Source organism: Rhinopithecus roxellana, chromosome 1 (genome assembly GCF_007565055.1).
Source record: "Rhinopithecus roxellana isolate Shanxi Qingling chromosome 1, ASM756505v1, whole genome shotgun sequence".
NCBI classification, from domain to species: Eukaryota; Metazoa; Chordata; class Mammalia; order Primates; family Cercopithecidae; genus Rhinopithecus; species Rhinopithecus roxellana.
In genome coordinates, this window is record NC_044549.1 from 158,488,158 (window position 1) to 158,503,100 (window position 14,943).

The following is a 14,943-nucleotide window of genomic DNA, read 5'->3' on the forward strand; positions in this document are numbered from 1 at the left end:
AAATTAAAATAAACAGGGTTTATGGTGTACTGTGTATTTATTGGCTCTTGGTAGGGCACTGTCAGCTATTTTTCTGGCTGTTTCAGAGACTCCCTTCTGAGGAGCATGTTCTCTCAGAAGCTGGATGGTGTTTATGGATCTGGCTTTTTGGTTCGTGGGGGTTCCTTGGTGTTTCAGTAGAATCAGAATTATCTGACTGGTATCAGTCAGATGCTAACATAACAATCTCATAACATAAAACTCTGGGTGATGGGAACATGTTCACTCCCAGAAATATTACATGTTCATCTGTGTTTTGCAAGAAAGGAGCTGATGCACAAAGTGATTTTCTCCCATCTTCTGTCACTTTTTATCTACTGATCATTTTTAGAACATAGACTTACTGGAGGAGAGAAAAGCTGTCTATCCACGGACAGTTGTAGAACTCTTTACAAAGATATGGGATACCTGGCTCAAATTCAGTAACAGTATTGTAGGAGAGAGTATAAAATAAATGTAAACCTACCATCCTGTCTACTATTTATTTCATTTCCTCCCTCTCCCTGACCTGGATTATTGGTGTCATTTCTTCCTTCAGTTCTTGGTTTCCCACCTAAACTTTACACCACTCCCACTTCATCTTTCTAAGGCAGTCTTCCTATCCCATCGACAACGTTCAGTGGTCTCCTATTGCCCACTCAGTAACAACTGAACTCTCAGGTTCTACTGAAGTCCCTGCAAGGTTGATCTCTTTGCCTCCTCCTCAAAAGCTCCTTCCCTCATTTACAGACCCTGCCTCTTGCACAAACAGAAGTACTTGAGGTTCCTGGACAGACAGACAGACACACACACACACACACACACACACACACTTGTCTGCCTTAGTTCATGTTACTTTTTCTGTCATGAAAGTCCATGGCGTGAATCTTGTTTCTATATCATCATGAGCAATCCCTATGGATTTGTCAAAATGCTGATCTTCCTATGCGCCAGCCACACCCTTGTCTAACTTGCTTTTCCCCAGCATTCCCCAGATCAGTACGGGGGGGGGGGTTCCACATCTATCTCATTGCTCGGGTCTCAAACCTAATAATTACTTTAAATTCTTTTGCTTTCTCGACCCCTACACATCCAATCTATCAGCAAGTTCTTTAAGCTTTATCACCTAAATATCTCCCAATTTGCAGCACTTTGCTCCACCTCCTCTGCTACCATTCAGACCAAAGTTCCCATTATCTACTGCCTGGACTTCTACAGTAGTGACCTAAGCTTTCTCCCTATTTCCACATCTGTCTTTTGACAGTTGATTCTCTACATGGCATCCAGAGTAGTCTTCCATAAATGTAAGCCAGTACATGTTACTCCTGTTTAAAACCCTTAAGTGGCTTCCTGTTGATTTTAGAGTAAAATACAACCTGACCTGATCTGCTCCCCGTCCCTATTTCCAAATCTAACTTCACCCTTCCTTTCCCTTGCCCTCACACTTGGGCCACACTCATCTCTTTCCACTTCTTAACGAGGCCAACTTATTGTTTGCATTTTCTGTTCCTTCTTCCTGGATCATTCTCTTTCCATATCTTTTCGTGTCTGGCTCCTTCTCTTTTACAACTCAATTCAGATATCTTCTGCTCAGAAACAGTTTTTCGTAATCATATCTACAATAGCTCCTTGTCCTTATTCTATGAAGTCATTCAGGTATTTCCTTTAGAACATTTATTAGAGCCTGCATTATTTTAATAATTTATCTGTTTGTCTTAACTGCATATATTATCCACCCTAACTAAATGTAAATTTTTCTTGTTCATTGCTCAACCTCGAATACCTTACACAGAGTTCTATACATAATAGGCACTAAATATAAGTCTTTGCTGAATGGCTGAATGGAGGTCTGTCTCAAATGCCACCTCATCCAGAAGGACTTCCTGCTTCTCACATTCGGAAGCAATAACCCTTCTCTGTAATTTCAGTATGTGTTTTGTCTGACTTCATATATCATAATTTATGCCTTTTGGATACAATTTTAAGTATTCATAAACGTGTCTCCTTTTCCTTATTGGATTTTGGGGTCACCAGCTATGTGTCTATTTGGTCTTGAAGTTTTCTTAGTGCCTGCCCTAATGTCTTGAACATAGTAGCAATCCAATATTTTATGAATATTTCATGAAAGTATGAATAAGAGAAGTATCTCTTCACTGTGGATTTCAGCTAAGGAGAATTTGAGCCCAAGAGGAGACTAAAGAAATGATTAAAATTATCTTGTCTTGCTCTTCCTTTTCAAAAAAAAAAAAAAGATACCTATCTCTTGCTGACAAAGTTGTAAACATAGTTTTCTGTTTACTCCTTTGAATTCATGTTTGTGGATTGGATATGGAAATGGTTCAACCCCTAAGCATTCTTTATGATTCTGTCAAATCACAGGGCTAGATCCGGGGACTAAGTTGCCACATTTGTTGCCATTACCCAAAGCTTCAGAGCTTCAAAGCTTTCACTGCTTTGTATTATTGTTATTTCTTAATATTTCCCATAGTCTTCTTCTTTGTAGGTTGTTCAGTTACCCTCTGTCATTGGCATGTCATTTTTAAGACAACTAAAATGGCTTTAAAACCAGTGTGAAATTCAAAAGTGTGGCAAACAATCTATGAGGCTGATGTACCAGGTACATCAAGTAAATTAGGCATCCATTGTTTTGAGCTTAGAAGAAATACATGACTTAGAAAACTCCAGAACAGAAAATATATCTTCAGTTTTTTAAATCTCAATTTTGCTTTGCTCTGGTTTCCTAAATATTCTCTTTCTAGACTTTCAACAACTTGAGAACAGAGACTGTGTTGTTTACTTCTGTATCCACAGGTACCAGGCTGGGTGCTTGATACTTAGTAGGCTCTTATTAATTTATTAATTAATACTATCCCAGCTCTTTTCTCAAACTTTGCTTCTCCGACTCTCTTGGACTGGCCTACTGGATTCTCTAAGTCCTGACCCTCCTGCCTCACTCAGTTTCCAGTGTCTTTGCACTAACTTTCTGAAGAGCTCCTTGGTCTCCCCAACGAGTTATCTGGATTCACTTTTGATTCATTGTTTCTCATTTCTGTCCTTTGAAAGCAAACATTATTTTTCTATTGCTAATTTGCTCTTAACAATTAAAGAGACTTGGATGGGAAACTTGGCTTTTACTGGCAGACTTTCTGACGAAACCCTAAGACTGCTAATTATGACTTCTACCTGAGCCAACAGTGTAATGTGAGTGCCAAAAGAGAGTTCATATAGACTGAGCCTCATTAATAGTTATCATTTATTGAGTTCTTTACACTGTCCCTGGCACTTTGGTTAGTACCTTGCACACATTACCACATTTGACCCTTTCGATGACTCATAGCTGTTTTCCCCATTTGCCAGATAAGAAATATGGATCACACAGAGGTTAAATAACATGGGCAAAGTCACAGCAGCGGAGTTAGAATTTGGGCCACGATTTAAAGCTCAGGCTTTGGAATCCACTATAGTGTCAATAAAAGCTTTATTAATGAAATCATGGTGCCCAGAGGATGGGAAATATGAGTTCTCTATGTTGAGAGTTGGTGAGATCACACCCGGAATTTTGTGAGATGCCTCATTTTATAAGATGAAAGCAAATTGGTTCGGACTACGGACCACGGACTATCAGAAACCACTGGAAAAAGTGAGAGCAGTTTTAACTGACAAAAGAGAATTGATACAAAGTCTTCACATATTTGGATCATAGTGCTGTGGAAGAAACATTCCATGCACTTAACTCATTTACTATAAAAGTCTATAGACATGACACAAATGCATATTTGGAGTCACTCTCAGGAAAAGCTGTGTGACCATTGTGAAAGTGACAAGATGGGAGGTCTGAGCAGCTGTCAATGAAGTTGTTACCTTAGAAGTGACGAGGTTTTAAAAGTATTATTATTATTTATTAGTGCATATGTTCAAAGAGAAGGCAGGTCTTCCAGTTTCAGAAATCTTTCCTGACACCTCAACTTCTCCTATAACCACAACCCTTAATTTCAAATGTCTACATTGTTTACATTCAGAATATTTTATTAGTGTCTTCCATGTGGCACTACTTGACACCTATTATCTTCTATTCTGTGCTTTGAGCCCTCCCAATTACCCAAGTACAGTACTTTGTCTTGCTGTCATTAACTCCCTAATGATGCCTTGCTAATGGTTGACACCCATAAAGCAGAATCTCATTGATCCTTCACAGAACTTCAGTAAATATTTAGTACTCAGTAAAAATTTACCTTCAGCTTCACTACTCACTAGTTCTGTGACCTTGGGCAAGGCAATTTAACCCAATTAAACCCTCTCTGCGCCTCCGTTTTCTGAACTGAAAAACTGAGTAACTGGAGTTTGTTACAATTACATTTGATAAATCTGTAAAGCTTCTAGAACAGGGCCTGGCACATAGTAAGTACTCTCTCTCATATATATGTATATGTGTGTGTGTGTGTAGTATTGTAATTTTTCAGTTCTTAACTTCTCAGAGATTGATGCATATTTGTTAAGATAAACACATAATTATTAAAGGATTAGAAAGAGGGGCTAGACAACTGAAGATGTGAAGTTTTGGAAGGACTTTAGAGGTCACCCAGAATAGCCATTCCCACACCCACTGCATATTAGTATATTTCAGTATTATTAATATAAATGGGAATACTTACTAAAATTTTAGATTCTAGGTTCCACATAGAATCCTTTTGGGTAGGAATCCAGGATTCTGAATCTTCATTAATTTTCCCAGGAATTTTTTGGAAACTAGCAGATCACTTTCCTCAGTATAGATGAGGAAACTGAGGCACAGAGAGGTTGTATTATTTCAGTATCAGAGAACTTGGGAGTGATCAAGTGGGACTAGAAGTCAGCTCTCCTCATGTCTTGGCCACAGGTTGTGGAGGGAATTATTGGATTGTATGAAAAAGATAAGATGACTTCCAAAGTAAATATACAGTCAGCCAGTCAGTCCTCAGAGAGCTATTGAAAGCCAGTTGCTGAACTCTCTTTCTGGAATGGTCAGTAAAATAAGACATGCTTTTTTTTCTATAGGTTTATAATCTGGTATGAGAAATAAAACCTCTACACAGGTAACCACAGTGCAAGGTGGAAAGCAACAAGGCAGGAGGTCTAGCAAGCTGCCTACCCAGTGTGGGTTGAACTACTTGGCTACCATCTTGCATTCATGAACATGGTGGAGGAAGCTCTGCTCTTCTCACAGGGAAACCCCTGACCACTGTGGTCCTCTCTTCCTGCCCCTTCCAGAGGTGATAACTCACCAGCCACTTGGTCTAGAGTTTATTGCCCTGGTCATATGATCAATCTGAGAAGACCTCTCTTTCCATTATCACAGCTTACCGTCACATGCAAGTTTCCTTTATGCATTTATGTACTATTATTACTATTATTTGAGACACAGTCTCACTCTTTTGCCCAGGCTGAAGTACAGTGCTATGATCTTGGCTCACTGCAACCTCCTCCTCCCAGTTTCAAGTGATTCTTGTGCCTTAGCCTCCCAAGTAGCTGGGACTACAGGCACGTGCCACTATGCCTGGCTAATTTTTTTTACTTTTTAGTAGAGACAGGGTTTCATCATGTTGGCCAGACTGGTCTCAAACTCCCGGCCACAAGTGATCTGCCTGCCTCAGCCTCCCAAAGTGCTGAGATCGCAGGTGTGAACCACTGTGCCCGGTGGCATTTATGTATTGAATAAGTACTGTTGTTACTTAGTACTGTTAGCTAACTTTTATTTAGTTCCCACTATGTACCAGACACTGTTTTAAGGCATTATCTGTATTAATTCATTTAATTCTATGTCAAAGGAAGAGGCTCTCTCTCAAAATCTGAAACAATATTTGAAGCTGAATTGTCTGTTCATCAAGGGAGAACAATATATCTCTCTGAACAAAGCAAAAGTTGAGCCTATATAGAATTTTGGAAGCTATGGAGGGGAGGAATTAGTAAAAACGCAAAAGTTGGAGCCTTTAGGAATTGACTGGCTTTCAAATTCAGAAGTGTGGTTTCTGGAGTGAGCCTGTGGTCCGTGGTCTGACTTTCAGAAGTCAAATGACTACCATAAAGAAAATAAGAGCACAGAAAGAGTGGCTGCAGCAGCAAGAATGGAGAGGAGAGGAAAGGGAGGGTCTTTCAGCCACAGTTTCCTTTAATAATGCAGAGAACAGAAACCCAGGTTTGCCTTGCTGACTGTTCATGGGGTTTCCTTTAATAATGCAGAGAACAGAAACCCAGGTTTGCCTTGCTGACTGTTCACGGGATTCTTTCAGCCTCCACTGTCTCTTCTCTATCCCATTATCTGTGTTCTATGTCTATTGCATCCCCAGCCAAAGGTTTTTCCTGCTTAATCAGGTCCAGTCTCCTTGCTGTGCTATCAGTTCAGAAAGGCATACAGACAACCTGCAATGGCATCTCAGAGGAGGAAGACATTATCGCTGGTTGGTTGAAGGAACCAGGAAGAACTTCTTTCATTGAATAGTCAAAGAATGTTCATCAAACTCCTAGAAACTGCCAGGCACTTTCTGGGTGCTATGGAAATAACAGTGAAACCAACAGACACAAACTCATGCTCTCACAGAGCTTAACCTTTCTTTATTGGAGAGACAGATATTAAAATATATATATATATATATAAATTTGTATAGGTATTATATGTCCCATCGTAGTCACTGCTCTGGAATCAAAGCAGAGAAAGTAGTGCAGAGAGGTGGTTGCATCGTCGTATGAGGTGGTCAAGGAAGGCCTCCCTGAGAAACTAATGTTTAAGGAAAGAATCAGAATGGTGAAAAGACCACAGATGGTAGAGCTGTATGAGCTTGGAGGACAGTAACGAGATGAGGTCTGAGATCCATGAGATAATAAGGAAATGGGCCCTAGAGGTTATCAGAAGGATGTTAGCTTTCAGTTTGATGAGGAGTCACTGAATGGTTTAAGCAGAGGAGTCATCATGTGATCAGATTTACCTTTTCAAGGGAATGTAGGAGGTACTGTGTCGAGAATAGTCCACAGAGAATGAGGGGAAAGGGTGGAAGAAGGTAGTTAGTTGGGAGGCTACTGGCTACTACAGTAACCCTAGCATTTGATGGCAGTTTGAAATAAGGTGGTAAAAGTGGGGGTGATGAAAAGCAGTCATATCCTAGGTATAGCCTTCATGGAAGATTCCTCAAATTGAAAGATTTCATTAAGAGCCACTATAAACTCTAGCAGTTAGAATGAAAATTCTGAATATCCTTCCCTCAGGAGACCACAGCTTGACCTATTCTAGAATCTCCAGAGGGCCTTTTTTGACCTGGACTGGGGGAGAAAGAGGCACATTATTCACATCTGGCTATAAAAATGAAATGTGTCTATCAAAGACAAGACATAATCTAGACCCAATTCTGTATAGATTTTTATAGTATTTTCTCCTAGATAATTGTGTGAATTATGGGGATTTTTTTAATTCATTGGTGTGAAGACAGTGATAATTTAAATTTCACTGCTATTCTGGTTACGAGTGGGTGTTGACATTTTTTATTTTATCGTGTGTGTGTGTGTGTGTGTGTGTGTGTGTGACACACACACACAGAGAACAGGGTGAGAGAAAGAGAAAGAGAAAGACTGAGCAGGCTATAGAGCTGCTGCTATTCTCTGGGTAATAAAAGCTTGAAATCCTACTAATGAGGTTAAAAAAAAAAAAAAAAAAAACCTTAACTTTTTCTGTGTGCTTAATAATAGCACTGCCTACTCACATAACCAGAGTTCTTGGAATAATTGCCCTCTTTCTTACTCTATTTTTAGGGCCTAAAAAATTTGGGAGGAGAGGAAAGTACCTTCAAGTGCAGAGCATTTCCATCTAAAAGCTCAATTCTAGGACTTCAACATTTGGCTCTAAACCATGTTAGATATTTCCTTTCATGTGAAAGTGAAGGCTGGAACTGACATTCATCATTGGAGCTCTGAATGGCTTCTTTTTCAGTGAGACGACAAAAGATTGATCCTTTGCTGCAGATTCCATCTTTCCCCAATTGGGGGATCTTCCTGTAATATTTTTTTCTGGTGCTTTTGTAGACACCATTTGTGTTTGCCAATAACAGAATTAAAGTGTTTGTGAAGCCATAGAATTTTATCAGAACGTTTAACTTTGAGGAGAAGGTGGAGTCTAAGGTATGATAAATGTTAATATTGTTAGAGCCCTAAGAGTAGAAGTGTTTGAAATACATATATTTAGAAGGGTTTTATTTTTTATTTTTTATTTTGGTAGACCATTGGAATATTTAAGATGGATTTAAAATAGAAGGTACTGTGTGAGGTGCAGTAAAATTGTTCCTGTAAATTTCAACTAAATGAACATATACATTATAAGGTGGAGAAACACACTGATTAGAAAAAGAGAATATGATTAAATCAAAGCTTGTGCTAGAAATTAGTTGAATATCTGGATTGAGTTGCCAGAATTATTTCTGTGGAGGGCTATTTTGGGTAGGCAGTAACCTTTCTTCTCAGATATAGATTTTCATGTTGACTTTTAACATTTAGTCAATGATCGGCATGTACAGTCTTGAACATGTTCCGTCTCATCCTTTTGCCTGTGCTTAAACTGTAAGGTTGAAAAGTTTAAAGTCATTTAATACAGGCTTAGCAAACCATTGTGCTGCTTTCTTTCCTCTATCACTCTCTATGTAGAAAATGGCTGAAAAATTACGGGCTTTCAGGGACAAAGCAGTATCTGTAATACAGAGGAACATTTAAACATAAAATTAAAACATACAATTAAGATTAGTGACATGTTTATATTGCTGCTTTTTAAGGAATGATTTAAAAGGGAAAATATGGTATCCCTAACAAATTACAAGAGAAAGAGTGTGTGTGTGCATCTGGGTGTATGTGTCTGTGTGCATGAAACAGACGTGGGCTTATGTTTACGAAGATCTTTTTGTACATGTGTTTGAAAGGTGACTGCAAGAATGAGTAAAATGAGTTGCATTTACATTTCTTCGGCTCCTCCACACTCCCTGATGCTAAACAAGATGCTGCAAGAATGGAAAATAGAACTTTCTGTGTAAACTTTGTAATCTAGTTCATAGAGAAATTGGCTAACAGCTACATACACCTAAAGAGGGAATATACATTTGGAGAAACATATTCATGTGTGTCAGTTCAAGAAGAAAGCAGCTAGCTCTTTGCCTTTGAAGATTTCAATATTCACTTTGCTAAAGGTGACCCGGTGATCCCTCTTAGATGCTTCCATAATTCAGATACATCAAATACACGATGGATCTTTATAAAGTTCAATTTGTTATTTCAGTCTGGAAATGCATTATCTCTTCCTTAAAGGAAACAAATTGTGTAAGGACAGGTGCTATTTTCTTTGTCTGTGCCCAAAGCTTCATTCTAGGGCTCAGAAATGCTAAAGGACTTTGTACAAGGAAATGAAGCTAAAAGCTTGCTACCTTAATTATAGGATACCAGATTCTGAAAGTTAAAACAACTATTGTATTATATTGTATTATTTATATTTTAAGGGGATACTGACAGCATAGAGGAGGTGTTAATTCTAGATAAAATCTGAAGTGATTTTTCCTCATCCTTTTCTCCAAATACTTAACTCCTCTTCCTCCGTCTTAAACTCTCCTGTGGTAGAGTGATGGCTGTCTCTGAGGAAAGGATTAGGGAAATCACTTAATCATTCATGCATGTGTAGGAACGCCAATGAATATTTACTCTTTTTTAGGGGTATAGGTGCTTTGTGAACCAACTCTAATTACGGAAAACATTTTTTTCCCCAACTTCAGACACCATCTAGCATGGGAATTGGTGTATGTGAATGGTACCTTTCCTCATCAGACCTGAAATTATACTGAATGAGGGGTCATATACTCCATGACTAACTCAGCCCAGTACAGAGTAACATATATAATAAGGTAGATTTACTTAATCCATAAATTGTGAGCTTTCTTTGTAAAATTTTCCTTAACTCTATCATACCATTGTGTGTCATAAGAAATCATCAGCTCAACACCTCAAATGATGCCTTCATGTATTAAAAGATGTGCCATTTGAAGCTGGGATAGTGATGCATTTTGTCCCCTGTGCTTCGTTATGTGATGTATTAGATTATATCTCAAACACAATTTGTTTGCGTGCTTCCAGGAGCTACTGATCACCAAGAGATGATTCCAAATAAGAAGAATGCTGTTCTTGTGGATGGGGTTGTGCTGAATGGCCCTACAACAGATGGAAAAGCTGGAGAAAAATTTGTTGAAGAGGCCTGTAGGCTAATAATGGAAGAGGTGGTTTTGAAAGCTACAGATGTCAATGAGAAGGTAAAAATTAAAACCTGTAAGAAATTGCAGAAATGGGAAAGATAGATGTTCCCCAAATCAGTATGGTTGAATATAAGGGAAATGGGAAGGCCAAGTTTTTATTTCTTCTATGCCTTTGTCTCAAAAGGATGTCCAGATATAAAAGTGTACTCTGTCCTTCAGGCAATTCCTGCTTTCCTTGTGGGGTTGACTCCTTCCTCTGCCAGTCATCATTTGTGGGAAGATTCACTGAGACTCTAGAGCTTAATCACATAAGGCCATGAAGCACAGATATGAAACTCTCTGCCCTAGATAATAACATAGATAAGTAACCTGCTAATCTGACTTATGCAACTCTAATGTTCTTTGCTCCCTATTTTCTAGTGCATGCTCTTGATGTTGCTCATGAAAATCAAGCAAAAGATAGAAAAGGATGTGAAAATATTTTAAATTTATCTTAAGGTCCTTATCAAGAGCTTGTCTGAATTTAGCCTAGAAATCTTAGGTGGTTAAGCCTGACTCCTTTCTGGTACCAATTATTGATTGTAGATTTCAAATTCAGTCTGAAATTCAATTCAAATTGATACTAGAACTGCTGCTAATGGCATCTACTCTTAAGAGTACTTACTATGTTCTAAGGACTACTCCTTATGTATTTAATCCTTTCAAAAGCACTAAAAGGCAGATACTATTTACTATCCCCATTTTAGAGCTGGGAAAGAAAGTCAGGCAAAAAAAGAAATACCTTGCCCAAGATTATACGCAAGTATCAGAGCTGGGACTAAAATCCAGGCAGTCTCACTTTACAATCTGCACTCTTAACTACTCCCTGCCTCTTAAAATTACCGAATTATCCTTTATCACATTGGTTTTCATGTTGGAGGTAGATTATCACCAAATGTTGTAAGGAAGAGATTTTTATTCTAGTTATATTAGTTAGAAATAAATATCATTTTTAAAAGATTTTAAATGTGAGGTGATATTTATTCTGAATTTTTGATCACATGCCTTTGGGAAAACTAATAGGAAAATAGATTGATGCATGAATTTGGAAGTTATGTTCAAGGCAAAATCCTGATGGGGTTTGGTATTTGCCTAGAGAGCATATGTATAATTACATAATTTCTGGTCTTCTCTGTACTTGTGAAATACTTTGGACCTGCTTTACTTTGGAGTACACTGCTCTTCTGGCAGGGTTGTTTTTTTTTTTTTTTTTTTATTGGCCTTTATTCAGTCATTAAATATTAACCGAGTATTAGCTATGAATAAGGCTTTATATTCAGCCCTAGAGAATACAAAGAAAACAATAGAAAGGCCCAGCTCTGAACAGAATTTATAATCTAATTGGAAGGATATGTTTTCATTAGAAAAGGCAGTGGGAGTTCCAGTGAGGATGTGAGAAATTCTTTGAGACTGGAGCAGATTTTTGGGATTTCACTCAGGAGTGGGTACTCTGAGCTCAGATGTGGAATGTGAAGGGCAAGTGGCAGGGGAAGAAGAAAGGTTGGGTTTAGGGTACTCATTTCTGGAGGAAGAAAGCAGGAAGGTCAATAAGGGAAAGAGCATTGCAAAAGGACAAGATGTATTTAACACAGCAAGGGGACCATTTTTTTGCCTGGAAAAATGGGCTCACACAGGGGACTAATAAGATGAGAAATGGAAGGTCTTAAGATCCTAAGTTGTCAATGAAGGAACCACAAATCAACCACAATGTAATAGATGTGCAGACTACCACGGGAAGTTGGATTGAAAACTATGCTAGAGTTCAGGGAAGGAGGTGAAGTTTTGATACCACTAACTTAACCTACCTTGTTTGAGATCCAACAGAGCACCATTAAAAAGTAGCCTGCAGACATATACTCAAGCTTGATGCAATGATCACTGCTAGTTTCATTAGTAGAAAATTCTTCAGTCAGTTTTCAAAAGTGAATTGTAATTTACATTCAGTAAAATTTACCCCTTTGGCGTGTGGTTCTATGAGTTTCAGAAGTCATAACTATTACTACGATATGATGGAACTGTTCTGTATCTTTATTAGAATAGTTATGTAACTATTCTGTGCCCTTCTTTAATCAATTCTCTGCTTTCCTCTAGCCCCTGGAACCACTGATTTTCTTTCCCTATGATACTTGCCTTTTCTAGAATGTCATATTGATGGAATTGTATTGTAGCAGCCTTTGAGTCTTGCTGTTCACCCTCAACAAAATGCATTTGAGATTCATCCATGTTGTTGAATGCACCAGTAGTCATTACTTTTGATTGTCTCAGGCATTTATAATTTACCTCTGGCCTGTCATGGTTATAGCATCAGAGTTCAATTTCATACTACTTGCACAACTTGGTATTTCCTTCTGCTTCCCCCAACCTTCCAGTCTTTTCACTCCCTGGCTACTTCCCTATGTCTCTCCTCCCCTCCACAGCCAAAATTTTTAGAGATTATCTATACTCCCTCCCTCCCTTCTATTTCTTCACCTCCTACATCCTCACTTCAAAGCAATCTGGCCTCCGCCCCCACCTCTCTAAGTCAAGCTGCTCTTGCCAAGAACACCTCCTTGTTGATAAATTCCATGAGCACTTCAGTCTTTATCTAATTCGGCTTCTTAGCAGTGTTTGACAGTGGTGAACATCTCCTTCCTAAACATTCTTTCTTCTTGGTTATGGTAGCACTAAACTCTTAGGAGTCTCCCTACCCCTCTGGCATGTCCTCCATAGTACAGGCAAGTTCCTCTTCCTGTGTCCATTCGTAAGTGTTGGTGATGCCCAGAAAGATTCTGCTCCTCTCTTCTCTGCTGTAGGTTCTCTCTGTGCCACATCATCTACTGTTATATTATCATAGTGTATCCCTGGAACTCTGTCCTCGATCTTTTGCAAGAGCCTCAGATCAACTGCTATACAACTTTTGGATATTCTAAAGGTGCCTTGTCCTAAACATGCTTACACCTCATCATCCCCACACCACCCCAACCAGATCCTTCTCCTGCTATCCCCATTGCTGCCATCCAATCTTGTGTCCAAGCTGGAAACGTCGGAATGATCCTTGGCTCATGCATCTCACCCTCAAAATCTAACTGATTTCCAAGTGCTAGTGATTCTGCGTTTTAAATATCTCTAAAAACTACATACTTAATACAGCATTGACCCTCATCCAGATCATCACCTTCTCTTGCCTGGGTTTATTACAGCAAACTCTTATTTCAAATTTTATTTGGAATCTTCACATAACAACTAAAGCTATTGCCCCAAACACAAATATGGTTCTTTCATTCCCCTGTCCTACACATTTAAATGGCTTCCTTAGAGCCAAGTCCAAACTCTGTAAATATGTCACGTAAAGTCCATTATGATCTGAGCCTTGTTTATCTCTGTATATTCATTCATTTATTCAACACATCTTTATTGAGCAGTATTATGTGCAGACTGTGGTAGTCACTTGGGATCAGTGAGCAAAAAAACAGATCTACTTGTATGGAGATTATGTAGGATACAGTAAATAACTGTATATTAGAGGATGATAAGTGTTTTGTAAAAAGGAAGAGTAGGAAAGGTTAAAGGGGATTGATAGAGGTAATGGTTAGATTTTAATTTTGGGTAAGGGAGTCAGGATTGCTGTTGTTGAGAAAGTGACTTCTGATCTAAGCTTTGAAATAAGTGAGGGATTCAGTTATGAGGATATTTTGAAAAACGTTCTAGGCAGAGGGCACAGACAGTGCAGAGACCCCAGTATGGGAACATCCCTCATGTAGTTAAGAACAGCAAGGAGGCCAGGGTGGCAGGAGCAGAGTCGGCCAGAAGGAAAGTACTCCCAGATGAGACTAGAGGAAAAATGAAACCAGGAGAAGCAGATCAAAAAGGATCATTGTATGTCTTTGTAAGGACCTCAGGTTTTACTTTGAAAGAAACAGGGAGACATCAGATGTATTTGAGTAGAGGAATGGCCATGGCTTAAGTTTAGGAGGATCATTCCGACTGCATGGTTGATAGCAGACTGTATAGGGAAGGGTACACGCAGAGAGAAAACTACCTCAGCATTCGTTTTATTTATTTCCACTCTGTTTCTCAAAAATCCATGTTCTAACCATACCAAATGTACTTGATTTTTCAGATGTGCCATAGGATCCGAATTTTTTATCTTTTATTTTACTTTTGATCTTTATTACCTCTGTCACTTCCATCTAGAACCTCCCTAAACTTTATACTTGGTTCACTCTACTCTTATTCTATGTAACAAGTTAGATATCAGTGTCTCTAAGAAATCAGCCTTAACCTTGCAAATCTAAGATGGTACCCCTAATCAGTACCATCAACATCTACATCACTGTCATAGTTCCTTTTGTCTGAACTATAGTTGCATGTTTAAATCTCCCAGTGCCCAGACGTTTTGCAATGGTAGAGTCCATGTTTCTAACATCTTCTCAATACCTGGCTATGGTGGATACTCAATTTGGGCTGTGGTTGAATCTCCAGGTATGTGAATGGAGGCCTCCTGAACAACTGAAACAGCTTCTTGATTTGGAGATGAGAGACTCAGGCGAGCCACCCCATAGACTATTGGAACTCTGTCGGGATGTCATACGCTACAGCGTCAAAACTAGTAAGAACTTTAATTTACTTCCTTGATCTGTACCTCTGACAAGTTCTTATGTTT

At 38.8% G+C, this 14,943-nt stretch overlaps 1 protein-coding gene across 1 annotated transcript in view; it reads left to right on the forward strand.

The window, feature by feature from the left end:
• GADL1 (glutamate decarboxylase like 1) overlaps positions 1-14,943 on the forward strand; it is a 168,822-nt gene that overhangs the window by 22,951 nt on the left and 130,928 nt on the right. Inside the window, exons 2-3 of the mRNA XM_010354468.2 lie at positions 10,147-10,319; positions 14,763-14,889. Coding sequence (XP_010352770.1) covers positions 10,147-10,319; positions 14,763-14,889 — 300 coding nt within the window. The remainder of the gene's footprint in view (positions 1-10,146; positions 10,320-14,762; positions 14,890-14,943) is intronic.